Source organism: Dromaius novaehollandiae, chromosome 9, assembly GCF_036370855.1.
Source record: "Dromaius novaehollandiae isolate bDroNov1 chromosome 9, bDroNov1.hap1, whole genome shotgun sequence".
NCBI classification, from domain to species: Eukaryota; Metazoa; Chordata; class Aves; order Casuariiformes; family Dromaiidae; genus Dromaius; species Dromaius novaehollandiae.
In genome coordinates this window covers 22,110,855-22,124,364 of record NC_088106.1, presented here as the reverse complement: position 1 = coordinate 22,124,364, position 13,510 = coordinate 22,110,855, and the positions used below count along the sequence as shown (strand labels likewise).

Sequence of the window (13,510 nt, the reverse complement as noted above, 5' to 3'; positions counted from 1 at the left end):
GTGTAGCTAAACTATAGTATGTTGCTATGATGTAACTGAACACATTTTGGCTAAATCAGAGCTCCTCACAGAAAACAGTGTTATTCTGTAAGGGTGATAATTTGGGGCCCAACCCAAAGAACAGATTGTGTGTGCAAATGCATAAACAGGGTTTGTTGTGTAACACTGGGCTACAGAATGTTGTAGTGTAAATGATACTGGTCATAGGCATAGGCCTCACATCTGTGTTTTAATAAAGCGACAGTGACTCAGTAGGCTGTGGATGTCATCATGCCACGGCACAAATACAACTATGTAATGTGATAACATGATGTATTGTATGACCTTACAAAATTCTAGCGCTGCAGTTCATAAAGGTCCTTCTGTTGTGATGATGTAATCACCATCATGATGTTTTAATTTCAGAAAAAGACTGAGAAACTTAACAGAAGTTTTAATAGACTATGTATGTGATGGTGGCTCCATGTATGCTAAAATGGCCACAAATTGCACTTCGAGACAAAGGCTTTCATCAGACCTTGAAACAGAAAAATATTAGAATGTATAGTGTATGTTCAATAGCTAACTATGCCAATATCCACATACTGACATCTATTGTACACTTTTGGGGGTGGGGGGAGGAACTTAAATTTTTTTTTAATGGTAGATCAAGTTCTCTGATTCAGTTCACAGCTATGGCAAAGAGATAAGAACAAGTGGCTGTGACAAAGATGGCATTCACTACTGAAAATTTCATTTCATCAAAACATAATCCTGCTGCAAAATTTCTGTATTAGAAATCATACTAGCTGTTGGACTGGCACACGCTGCTGCAGAGACCTAATTCTTGGTAAAGCCTATTCACAGTGCTGTAACAAATAATGTGAGTAATATCTGCAACCACCATTAATAATGAATAATATTTTTAATTGTTCTTCCATGGGAAAAAAACCTCTCATGAAATTTACAGACGCATTTGTGTTCCACTAGTGTGCATTATGTCCTTTTTACAGGAATTCTTAAGATTAACTCTTTTGCTGACTGAATAACTGCGTATTGACTTTACATTTAGTGCAAGGAATCATGGACAAGTAACAATATTCAGAAAAAGAGACAAATAGAATGAGCATAATCTCTAAACTGTAGTAATATTCACCAAAAATTACTAAATTTTGATGTCTGTTTTCCAGATTATCAAACTATGATGAATTTTACATCTGGTGATAAAAAGTCTTGAGAAAGAGACTTGCTGTTTTATAATTTCATACTCTCAGTACTAAGCTAAACTAAAAACCATACTATTTCAGCTATCTTCATCTCTACACTTAGAATGACATGCCAAATGAAGAGTCAGCCAGTAAATTCGTCTGACCCACAACTCACAAAATATGATAATGTAATATCAAAGCACTGGCAAACAATCACCTGCCCAAACAGTATCAGCTAATACTGGTACCTTAAGACATGACTACCCTCTACAGTTTTGGCTGCATCACTGTTCCAACATGCAGCTAAGAAAAACATGAAATCAATATAATATACCAGGGCAAAAGTGAGAGCTTCAGTGAATCCCGCAGCTGCCAAGTCCAGTCTGAGAAGTTCTGTGAGCTTATTGAGAGGGAGCTAAAATGAAACAAAAAACAGTTTTTAACTTCCATCTAAAAACACTTTTCTATTCTTTCCCGAGGTGTTTCTGCTTGTTACATTACAGCGAAGCCACTAGGGAGGTACTATGCTTGTGTGCTTAACATTTTTGAAAGCGTCAGCCAGCTGCCTTTAGGCTTGCCTGAGGAAATGAATCTCCCAATTAGAGATTTAATATGGGCTCCCTACTTAAACTGTGTTTTGGTTTCCCCCCCCCCCACCCTCCAAGTACTAGCAACCACTGATCTTGGACTTATTCAAATCAGTGGGGCATCTGTTTTGTATCCTATCCATGGTAAATGCTTCTCAAGGCAAAGCATGTCAAAATATTTAATTCCTAGGTTCTGTTTTCCCCAAAGCCCTTCTGGCATGCACTAGTCATTTACTAACAACAGAGCGTTTATTTGAAGGGGCAATCTTACTTGATTAGCTATGGTGTACGTTTTCGGAATAGTCATCTGAATGTTGTTATAACCATAAGCTATTGCTGCATCTTCTACGATATCACATGCATGGATAATGTCTGCTCTGGTAGGAGGGATTTCAATCTCTATATTGTTCCCATTCCCTGTGACATGTGACTTCAAACACATCCTAGTCAGCAGCTTTGCAAGGTTTGATGGAGTTTCACTGAAACAAAACAAAAGAGTAGTAATTTACAGATCTTACACTATATTGACTGTTTTTTAAAGTAATCAGTGTTTCTGCTACATTGCCTTATATCCTGAAGGAACTCCAAGTGCTTTATGGAGCGCATATAGACTTAGGATTCCATCAGAACCAACTCTCAGATGAATCATGACACTAATTTTTTCCTTTATTTTGCAAGAATTGTGGGAGGCTATAAAGAATCATTCACCTTTCTTGAAAATAGGGAAAGAAGTCTTAGAAAGTTGATCCAATTACCCAACTTAACTTCTGAATTTTTGATAAACAAAATCATAAAGTGTAAACATCTTTAAAACAATGCAATAATCAATGTTTTCAGTTAGTTTTTTTCATGATTGATGTCTATCAGTAGAAACTATGTTTGCATTTGCAAGAACACACCTGATTCCTATTTTCTTGTTAATGAACTCAGGTTTCACCTTCTCTTTTCGGTAAGCAAGTTCCTAAAAAGAAAAGCAAAGCTTTACAGAATATACAACAATTGCCATTTCTTGCTATTCTGAGAATTTAATTTTGATGTTTTGCTAATCTAGCTTCTTCTAATTATGATACCAAAATGACATCCACAGAAGACAAGTGTGGTTCAAGATTCTTGAAAATAACATTGTAGTATGTGATGTGAAAGCTGTTCTCAGTTAAGCTAGAAGTTTGAATGCAGCATAAAATCCCTGTTACTGAAATTTCTGATAAAATATACACAAGTAACTGAGTTTCTGAGAGTTTCTAGTCACCAGTTCATCCTAAGACAAAGCCCTAAAGCAGTGACTAGTCATGCATGAGACCTCATGGTCTAGTACAGATCAAATGATTTCTAGGAGGAGGAAGAAAGAAAACTTTCCTTTCTCCCTCCATATTCACACATAAATCCTCTACCAGTATTTTCTTGAGGAAGCTTGTAACATTTTTAAGAAAATTATTTTGCATGTAAATACTTAAAGAAGGTTTTCCCAAACTTTTAGATACACAAATGCTTGAAAACCTTAGTGTCTAAAGCTTTGGGGATTTCTTTGCTCTGTTTTATCTAGGGAAACTATATTGGTTATTACGGGGATTACTGTTTTGTTGCATGTCTCTTCAGAATTCTATGTCTTTTCTCTCATGATTAGAGAATTGGAAGCTAACAAGGATTTCTTCTTTTCAGGATTTATTTGGGCACTGGGGCATGCAGATATTACTAAAAGAAAAAGCTGAACCACCACAAGAGAAACTCTCAGTAAAAGTAAGTCACTTTCCCTGTAATTAGGTTGTACTTGCTTGATATATATGATTTTATGAGTCCAGCCAGATCTCCATTTGTCTTCAGTCACTTACAGGAAGTAGGAGGGATTGCTTTCTTTATACTTATTAGGAGAACAAAAAAGTAAGACCCTGTTACTGCAGAGAGCTCTGCCTGGATCCCTGAATGCAGGCAAACATGCACTTGAAGTCCACGTCACATCTGAACAGATCTTTACATAGTGGGAATCTATAAACTGAAAGACTGAAAAATCCAGCATGAAAAGGCTATTTTAACTGAAAGGCATTAAAACTTCCATATCTGATAAGTAAGTTATGCTGAGGCTGATTTCAGCTGTCTACTGGTTTAAGCCTGAAGGACCTCTTCCTGCATTCATTTCTCCTGATTTAGAACAGGTAGGTTTTAAAGGCTTTAGACACAGATTATGACATTTGATTACAAACTTTACTTATTCCTGATGAAGTTCATAGTAGCAATCACCACTTAAATTTCAAACCCTAGCCTTCTTTTTGGAATATCAGACTATGTCAGTGAGACTGTATTTTTAGTTGTATCATAAATGGTTAACCGTTAAGATATTAGTGGAGCTGCATGATGAGTTTCCTAGATAAGGGGAAAATGGGTCACTGTGTTTTCTTTTGTGGGGCTAGAGAAGACCCTGACTCACTAATACCTAAATATTCCCAAAACTAAGCTCTTATACTGTACCTCAGAACCTGTATATACTACTTACATAGCAGAGAAAAAGTAGACAATGTCACCCTAATCAAACTTTGTGTAGATAAAATCCTTTCTCCAAGGACAGTGAGATATCCTCTCACTATACTTACTGGATAGATGTGGGTCTTCCCATTAGGATAAATTACTTCTGCTGCTTCAACACTGTGAGAGGTAGGAAAAAAGAACTGAAAATGTTTTTAAAACATGGACAAAATATAATGTGCTTCTGACTGGAGATTTAAACTTACCTGAATGGCTTCTCACAATATTCACTAAACATGGTGACTAGAATATCAAGGACAATTTTTGCCTACAAAAATAAAAATAATAATCACATTGAAATCTCTGTCAGCTATTTGTGTTGAATTAGACAAAATATAACTGAAGAAAATGAGGAAAAAATTGTTTTCTCAGACTCTGTTCATTCTATTCTATTTAGTAATTTAACAACAACCAAATACAGTGGTCTAGAATACAGTTTCAATTTTAAGAAGTGTTTTGCTTCTGCTACAAAGACATTTATGTAAAAACTTGAAAACGGGAAATCTTTGGTTTTCAAGGCTCTGAAACATTTGTGCATTTCTGCTAAACTCTGTTCCCAAGATATGAAGGGGTCTTTATTATCCATTGGAATTGAACCTTCCCAATCTTTTGGCTAATTAGTCATTTCACTGAAGTTCAAATGAGAAGGTACAGGCTGAAGGACTGTGCATTGTTTTAGAGTATATTGTCAATTTAACTTCATTTGCAAAATCTTTTATTCTAGGCTTATTTTTTAAGGGGTTAGGATAACAACACAATCAGGAGATTCAGATCCATGTCCACAACGCATCAAAAACAGCTCTTGTAGCTTGAGGATAATTTCCTTCACTTAAATGAAAATGATGTTTTTCTATTTTTATTATTAAAGCAAGCAGCAACAAAAAGCTGAGTCATTAGTTTGCTTAGAAGCCACTCCCCAACATGCAAACTTATTTATCAGTCATTAACATATCATTGTGTAGCTGGGTAAGTTAAAAGGGCTTTTGCTCTTAAATGTCAAGATACACACTTCAGGGAAATTATCAATGAATGCACAACGTGTATTCAAGAACAGGCAATTATAACTACTAGGTTTTCATGCTTTGGCTTTGAGTTACAGAACGTGCACTTCTGTTTGACACTAATTTGCAGAGCATCCCTACTTGAAAAAGATAACCAAGTGGAAAAAAAGTGTCTTTTCCCTTCCCTGATCCTAAATTTAAGTAGGAGACAAAATGATTCTTTACAAAGAGTGTTCTGGCAAAACAGTCTCAGTAAATATTACCTTTTTTGAAGCCTTTCAGATTTAGAAAAGTGTCCAACAACAAGAAAACTTACTAGTTTATTTAAATTACTTCCTTGTACAAACTGAACACTTAATGTCAACATAAAGACACAATGAAAATAAAACCCACAGAAAACACCACATTCTGTATAGAGCAAGCCTAGAACTGTGCTGAGGGAATTTAAAATAGTCCCACAACTTATCCTGCCCTTTCAAAAAATGAAGTCTGCTCCTTAGGGTAACTGCTTGTCTATTGTAGCTCTTTGTACTCAAGTCCTATTTCCCAAAGAGAAAACAACGATGTTACAGCATATCAAAAGCAGGAAAGATTAATTTACCTTTGTAATATCTGTGCCTGTGCATTCAATAAAGACATTTCTGCTGTTTAGGCTTATTTTTGTATGTTCTCCTAAAACATGTAAAGACAGCAACATGTTAAGAAATGTTATTACTTCTATTGAAATGACATTGATATTGACTCCATTTATGATTCAGCAAGATCACTGTCTTCTCCACTTAAAAGCCATTATTTCCACTCCACTGATGTTCATAGTTTCTACCAGATTAGCAGCTCTCTTTATTTTTAAATTTAAAAATCAAAAGGAGTAAAAAGAGCCTGAATGGTAGTGCATTTTGTTTGGGTAAGGCAGACCAGACTGAGTGAAGTGGTTATACCTGTACATTTAAAGATATGCAAATCCACATGTATTATCAGTACCCATTTGCGAAAAGCAAACTAGCAAAGCAACAGCCATCTGCTGGTTACAAAGTGGTTCTGCAGTTGTGCTTCCAGAGGATCTCATCTTTCCTGGCTTTAATAAGTATCATATCTGCATTTCATAGGGAAGCATAGAAAAGCAGCCTTGGTCAGGAATCAATGAAATTGTTTAAAAAAAGTGATTTAGACTGATGAATTGCCAAAGCTACTTTTGTGAAGAACCTAGATATCTTGACGCTATCTCTTGAGACACTATAAGTTTGTCTATACTACTGATGCAGTGCATAGGAAGGGCTCTTTCTGGTTATGAATTTTCTTTGTGTCTGTACCTGAGTCAACAGGTATGCACTCTGGCATACCAGTAATGCACTCAGAACTGTTTCTGTGCTAGAGTAAGCAAGGCAGAAGATGCACACAGGGACAGCATTGAAAGCAGCCCACTTGCAAATTGGATGCAAAGTCCCCCAGTAGTTGGTTCCCTCTACAAGTGGACTTCTGTTAGTAATGGCAGGCAGTCTAGAGTGGCTGTATGGAAATCTGCTTCCTGTTGCCTACTAGGTATAGATGTGCCATGCGTACCTTGAACGAACTGCATTGCCAGCGACCACACAGTGTGGACATACAGTCCTAGAATCATACGGCATTGTGGCAAATGAAACCTCAGTCCTTCTCTTCTCCCATTGCACCATTCAGTAGTTGCCATGGGAGGCAACGGGAAGCACACACTTAGATGCACATGGGCATTCTTGCTTACATTGTTTGACCCTGAGCAAGTCGCTTAGCTTTTGTGTTTCAGTTTCCTGTCTGAGAAACTAGGTTACAACTACATAGAGAGAAACTCAGGTGCACTGAGGATCTGAACAGTGAGGGATCTGAACACTGAGGATCTGAACAGTGAGGGATCTTGTATTCCCTTCCCGAAGATGCTATGCTGTACCTCTCTGCAGCTGGAATGTACTCAGCTCTTCTGGACTCACTTCAAAGCAGATATAACCTGACACTTCAGTGCTTGTAGATAATCCAAAATACCACTTCAGATGTTTATATTTCATTATCTGTTTATATTTCATTATCTGTTAAAAAAGTAAATTTAACCTGGAAGCTTCTCTCAAATAGACACAGAAATAAGAAATTTAGTTCAACCTTTTTAATTGATAAAATGTAAACAATACAGAATATTCATACATAGAACAATCTGAAGCTGGAATGAGCCTAACCAAGAAGGATCAAACAGTGTTTGATAGCACCTTCAAATTCTGAACAGTTGTTTTTTATCAGTCCCTGTCACAGGGTGTGAGCTGCCTTTTAAGAAGATTTGGGTTTGCTATTTAGGATTTGAATAAGGACAACTAGGAGAAGTATATCTAAAGAGATTATTGCTGCAGATTTTATCAGTCATCGTATGGAAAACATAATTGATTCTTGACCTAAGTATAAAGATACACTGAAGCTATCTTTGTTAAGGGAGTTGTTCTTGCTATGTCATTAACTGGTCTCAGCAATCAGAGTTCCCAAAAATCATGACATTTTACTTTCAGAAGAAGCCCATATTTAGCAACAGTGCCAATTAAAAAAAAGGTACAGCAGTTTATTCTTTTTAACTCATGAAAGACTTCTGGACTCACTCCTCATGTAATTGCAAAAGGTTTCACAATAACTGATTCACACTGCTAATAAATACACTGGGGTTAGGATCTCGGTAAAAAGGTCAGTATTGTGACCATCTAAAATGAAGTACAGTACAAAGCAGAATGTTACAGTTATCAGCTTACAAAATCAATTCTTACACCCTTCTTTTAGCTAAATGACTGCTGAACAATATGTCTACTGTTCTTCTTTTATGCAAACAAAATGCCTTTCTAACAAAGCATCCTATCACCAAGAACACTTCCTGAGCTTATACCACAAAGACAGAGAAGGATAAGAGAAACTAAATGCAGAGGTTTGCAGTGGGACTTCTACACTCTCTTCACTGTGAAAAGAGGAACACTAGCAGCCTGGGGGAGCAAAAAATTTGGCTGTGTTTAAACTGAAGGAAGGAAAGAAGACTATGAAATTGTAAGTGAATTAATTTTAAGAAAAAAGGTATAATCCATATTACACAGCAATGTTTCTCTTAGACCCTCTGACTCACACACACTAAACAGCAGCAACAATATAAACTAGTCATAAGTAATCTTACCATTGATGATTGGTGGCATGGACAGAACAACACCATTGCTGTCATAAATGATGGGATAAAGTGGCTTGTTTTCAATTAGGTGCAAATAGTGTCGAAGATGGCTGTCAGTCTGGAGAAACAAAGCACAAACTAAATGTCTTATTAGCTCATGTGTGAACTTCCTCTGCTGAGATACGGAATTTTGCTAGAGGGCAGGATGTGGCTTAGAGCTAGGGGCTTCACTAGAAAAAGCTTTTTGCTCTCAGAAGCAAATCTTTAAAGTGAGAGAACTGGATTCTGGGTTTTCTTCAGAAATGTTAAAAATTATTTCTTTACGGAATCTCTCACAGATGCATAAGCCATGCTGCCCAAATGCTGCCTGTGTTCACTACAGCAGACATTACACTGCCAAACCCAGACACACATTCTTACTTCATAGGAATTTTCTTTAGACGTGATAGAAATTAGCACTACAATATTTATAATTATGAGTTGCTGAACACTGACACATTTGTGCTTAAATGTGATGCAAAATTTACATCTGTTGCAATGACATGGATAGCCACTGTACCAAAAAAAAAAAAAAAGTTTACTTCTAGTCTCTCTGATACCCCTTGTTTCCTAGCACTCTCCCTCGTCTACTGTATCAGTTTAGTCAGAGATCTTTGAGGATCTCTTTATCTTTACAACCAGTATGCGTGCTCCAACAGAGCTGCATAGTGTAATGATGGCGGTAATAGCATCATTTTCAAATGCTGATATTTAAACAGGTCCATGTAAACATCATGAAGTTAGATCTGATGGATTTTTTCCCTGACATTTACCTGGTTTTATTGGGATGCTAGGCCAAGAATGGTGCCTAACTTAACTTGAGCCTTGTATAGAACTACACTTGTTTAATATGTAGTTGGTACATAACTGAACACCTTCTGCAAGTAAATTGACCAAATTAAAAACAGCATCAAAAAATCTGATATTATTTACCTCATTTTTTCAGCTTTGTACACTAAATTTCTTAGCAGTGTAGATAAATTCATAACCCTCGTACAGTGTTGTAAAGTGTATCATGAAAAGCAAACTTTGATAAATTGGTGGGTTAAAAACAAAACTACTATTCTAAGAGTTATGTTTAGCCACCAAACACCGCAGTATGTCTTTCATGCACAACAGAAGTTAAATATTACCATGGATTTCTCATGAATAATCAAAATGTGAAATGTTCATTGGCTGAGGCCGCAGAAGATAACTATGTTTTACTACTGACATCTTCTCTTAATATCAGGGATACACAAGATGTCAAGCCTTGGAAATGTAGCCTCCTGCATTCAGCACAACAAGTTTGAAAAATCACACTCACCCTATACAGATCCATAAGTTGTGAAGCTGTGTACTCCTGAGATTGATTCAAGGGCTTGAATTTAATTTCAGAAGGTGCTTTAGCTGTAAAAGTAAATGGACCAGTGACGGTGTCCAAGTCATGGGTACCTATTGCTACTAATGCTCTTTTCCTACAAGAAAAGAAGGCAAAATAATAATAACTAGTAATAATATTAGTAGGATTTGGAGTTCCTTTGAGATGATATCTCATGCTCTACATTTCCTATATATTCATAGAACTTACTGCAAATGTATAATGTCAATTTTGATAAGCTTAGAATTATTTTCACTGTGCATGCTAATGATATAAATATTAACAATAGACATAACAGTCGAAGTGAAATCTAATGGGACTGTGGCAAAAGGCTTCTTTCTCAATTGTTGTAGGAGTCATAACAGCTGTTTGCATTGAAATATACTGAGAGGAGGCAGAAAAAAGCACGGCAAGCGAGAAGGGTCAAGAGCGCTGCTATTAAGGATTCCCCTTAGCATGGATAAATATAATAACACTTTCTAATATGGAAGAGCAGTCTTAACATGGTTTTACCACTGTGATCAAATTATACACACAGACACCATATAGTGTTTCAAATTTAAGAACTAACCTGCAGATATTTTGGTGTAGTTTTTCTTGGAGGTCAATGAAACTATTGTAACGTTCTTTGGTAAAGGTTATGTTACGAAGGACTGCAGCAACAGCATGAGGACGGACTTGGGCAGCCTGCAATTTTCAACAGCAACACATTATAAATTTCAAGTGCACAGAATATATGAAAATAAAATTGAAGAATAAGCTCTTGTTCTGTAAAGCAGTAACAGAAAGGAAAATTCACAGAAATTCACTCCAGGTCTGGTAAAGGCAAGGAGGTTTTTCAGCATACTGTGTACTGGCTCAGAAAGCCAATACAATGTAAGCATCTGAAACTTTGATTTGATCTGCTAGTAGGTGTACCCAAAATAATTTGTATAATGCTCCTCCCCCTCCATAAAAATAAATCACATTGACTAGAAAATATTAAATTTCTTTAGCTGTTATTCTGCAAGCCAGATTTCCAGTCTCATTGCTCTTATAAAATTAGTACTGATAGTTCATACTTGGTTGTTGGGAAACTTTCAATAAATTTTCAAAGGTGCAGTAAACACTTTTACCTCTTCAGTGATAATCAGCCTCTGACCTTCACCCTTAGCTGGCATGATCTTTTCGTACCTAGGGAGATTTATCCTGGAATAAAAATGGAAATAAGTCTATAACTGAAACTTTCCAAAATGCAGGAAACTTTAGAAAAGTGTCAACAGTCGTTTGTAGGAAAAATTTTTAATAACATTTCTTGGCATAAATTATATTTATGCTAACTGTTTCAAAACTTAAGTTTTCTACAGTATGTTATTAAGTGCAGTACATGATGACTAGACAGTAAATAGATAACTGAAATAGAAAAGAAGCACTTAGGAAGATAAAGTCACAGCAGAAGAGTGAAACGAATTATCTATATTGGTATTTATTAGAGCATAAGGAAGCTCCTCTATAGGAGTTCTTTACAGAGAGTAAGTCTCAAATGGAATAGCAGTTGAAAAAAATTTAAAATAGATTTAAAAAAAATTATACTCTAGTCTTTTAAAATTGTATAATAGAGCCTCTCCAGAGAAATAATCATGAAGCATATAGACATTTGACAGATACAGCTGATCTGTACATCAGAAAATACTCAAAAGCCAAGCAAGCAACAAGCTTATTTATTGATCAGAAATGGACTCACATTTAAGCAAAAGAGAAAACATAGAAAAATCTCACAACTCTACATTACCTTTCTTTAAAGACCTGCAATCCTCGGACCAGTCCTTCAAGGCAAAGAAGATCATAACGGTTGGCAGGAACATCAATTTTATAGAGAACGGTATCAGATGCCCCTTCTGCCTTTCCATCACCTTGTTCTTTACTTATAATAGCTTTCTCAGATGTCTGAAATTAAGCAAAAACTGGGTTTTTAACTTGCAATATGTTAACGTTGGCAGCAGTATGACAATGAGAAAATAAAACAGAAAAGAATGTACTAATTAACAAAATAATTTAAAGGTGTAGATCACAAAGATGTTACTTACAATTTCATCAAGCTCCAAACCAAACTCAAAGCAAAGCTCATCAAATTCTTCATCAGCTGTGACAAAAAAGAAAGTGAATTTTGGTTAATAAGCAGACCTCAGACTTTTACAACGCAACTTTACGCTTATTTTGAATGTTCTCAAATGAGATAGCAAATGCTATTTTGGAAAAAAGAAGAAAAGTCATTTCAAGAATTTTGCTGATTTTTGCATTTTAGTAGCAGTTTCTTTAAGATATACTCTATTTATTGACATGTTGTTCTTACAATTATAGCGAAGGCTTCTGAACATCAGAGCCTAGCTTCACTACCAGCTCTTCAGTCTGGTTTGTCAAAGGAACTCTAGCTGAACAGCTAATGAAAAACATGAGTGCGCAATTTGACAGTTTCTGTTGACAGTACGTTATTTACCAATCAGTTTATCATACAGAGGTTGAATGAACCACTTTATGACATGTGGAATCCCCCAATCGGTAATACAACCCTGATCTGAAAATCAGTATTGTGCACCTGTATGTCTTAAGAACCTACCACACACCAAGTGCTAGATAAAATGCTGCATGTCCCTCAAATGCTCTCTCAGCCAGAAAACCAGTTTCTAAATTACATTACTAAGCAGACTGGGAAGAATGACAGAATGAAAACACAACCTAAATTGTTTGCTTTGCCTGCTCCAATCTCTTTTTCCTTTTTTGATCTGGGCTAATTCTTAAAGCAGAACTAGAACTCCAAGTAGAAACTGCAATTTGGACATATATGGTTCTTATTTTATTAGTGATTTGAAATTCCACAGCATCTAGGCAGGGGAAGGGCTAGACAATCCAAGGCAAATACAGCACTTTGTCTGGTATATGCCAGAAACTTCTGAAGAGCTAACGGTAACTGACTGTGGAATTCCCGCGTTATGTATGTCGGTGTTTTGGGATTAAATGTTGCGCTTCTCCTCAAGCCCTCAGTCTGCCCCGCGAACGCTCGCCGGGACTAGGAACGAGCCGCCAGCGAAGCAGCACGTGCGGCGGGGTGGGCGGGCTACGGCAGCTCCCCGGCACCCCCGTACGTTAATGCAGGCAGGTGGCAGCGGTCCCGAGGAACCAGGAGCCGGAGGCCGCTGCCGTCCATGCGGCAGCAGGGACCGCCCGGCCACTCCGTGCCCCAGCGCGGCGGCTGCGGGAGCAGCGCCCGGACGGGCCGGCAGAGCCTCCCGCAGCGCAAGCGCGGACCCTCGCGGAAGAGGCTGCCGGGGGCGGCGGAGCTCCGCGCGGCGCCCGGGGGAGCACGGCAACCGCCCCAGCCGCCCCGCACTCACTGTAGGCCCTGCCCAGCGCCTCGAAGAGCAGGTCACGCTTCACGGTGACAGTCGGCATGGTGATCACCGGCTCCCGCCGCCAACGCGCCTGCGCAGCCGCCCGGGCGCCGAGGCCCCCGCGGCGCCGCCGCCGGCACCCGGGGCTGCCAACCGCGCTGCCTGCCGGCGCCTGCCCCTTCTGCGGCTCCTGTCGCCGCTTCTCTGTCTCCCAGGCGTTGATGGCGCGGAGAAAATCAGTTTCGCGCCGGTGGAGCGGGGCTGCGTGGCCCCTGAGCCGAGGGAGGACGGCGGAAG

At 38.1% G+C, this 13,510-nt stretch overlaps 1 protein-coding gene across 1 annotated transcript in view; it reads right to left on the bottom strand.

The window, feature by feature from the left end:
* Positions 1–13,371, bottom strand: part of FARSB (phenylalanyl-tRNA synthetase subunit beta) — a 41,968-nt gene extending 28,597 nt beyond the window's left edge. Inside the window, exons 1-13 of the mRNA XM_026109758.2 lie at positions 13,217–13,371; positions 11,912–11,967; positions 11,617–11,771; positions 10,961–11,033; positions 10,417–10,532; positions 9,792–9,942; positions 8,456–8,564; positions 5,894–5,964; positions 4,498–4,559; positions 4,360–4,411; positions 2,674–2,735; positions 2,046–2,253; positions 1,522–1,602 (exon numbers count right to left, since the gene is read on the bottom strand). Of these exons, the coding sequence (XP_025965543.1) occupies positions 1,522–1,602; positions 2,046–2,253; positions 2,674–2,735; positions 4,360–4,411; positions 4,498–4,559; positions 5,894–5,964; positions 8,456–8,564; positions 9,792–9,942; positions 10,417–10,532; positions 10,961–11,033; positions 11,617–11,771; positions 11,912–11,967; positions 13,217–13,274 (1,254 nt within the window). The 5' untranslated portion in view covers positions 13,275–13,371. The remainder of the gene's footprint in view (positions 1–1,521; positions 1,603–2,045; positions 2,254–2,673; positions 2,736–4,359; positions 4,412–4,497; positions 4,560–5,893; positions 5,965–8,455; positions 8,565–9,791; positions 9,943–10,416; positions 10,533–10,960; positions 11,034–11,616; positions 11,772–11,911; positions 11,968–13,216) is intronic.
* Positions 13,372–13,510: the final 139 nt, after the last annotated feature.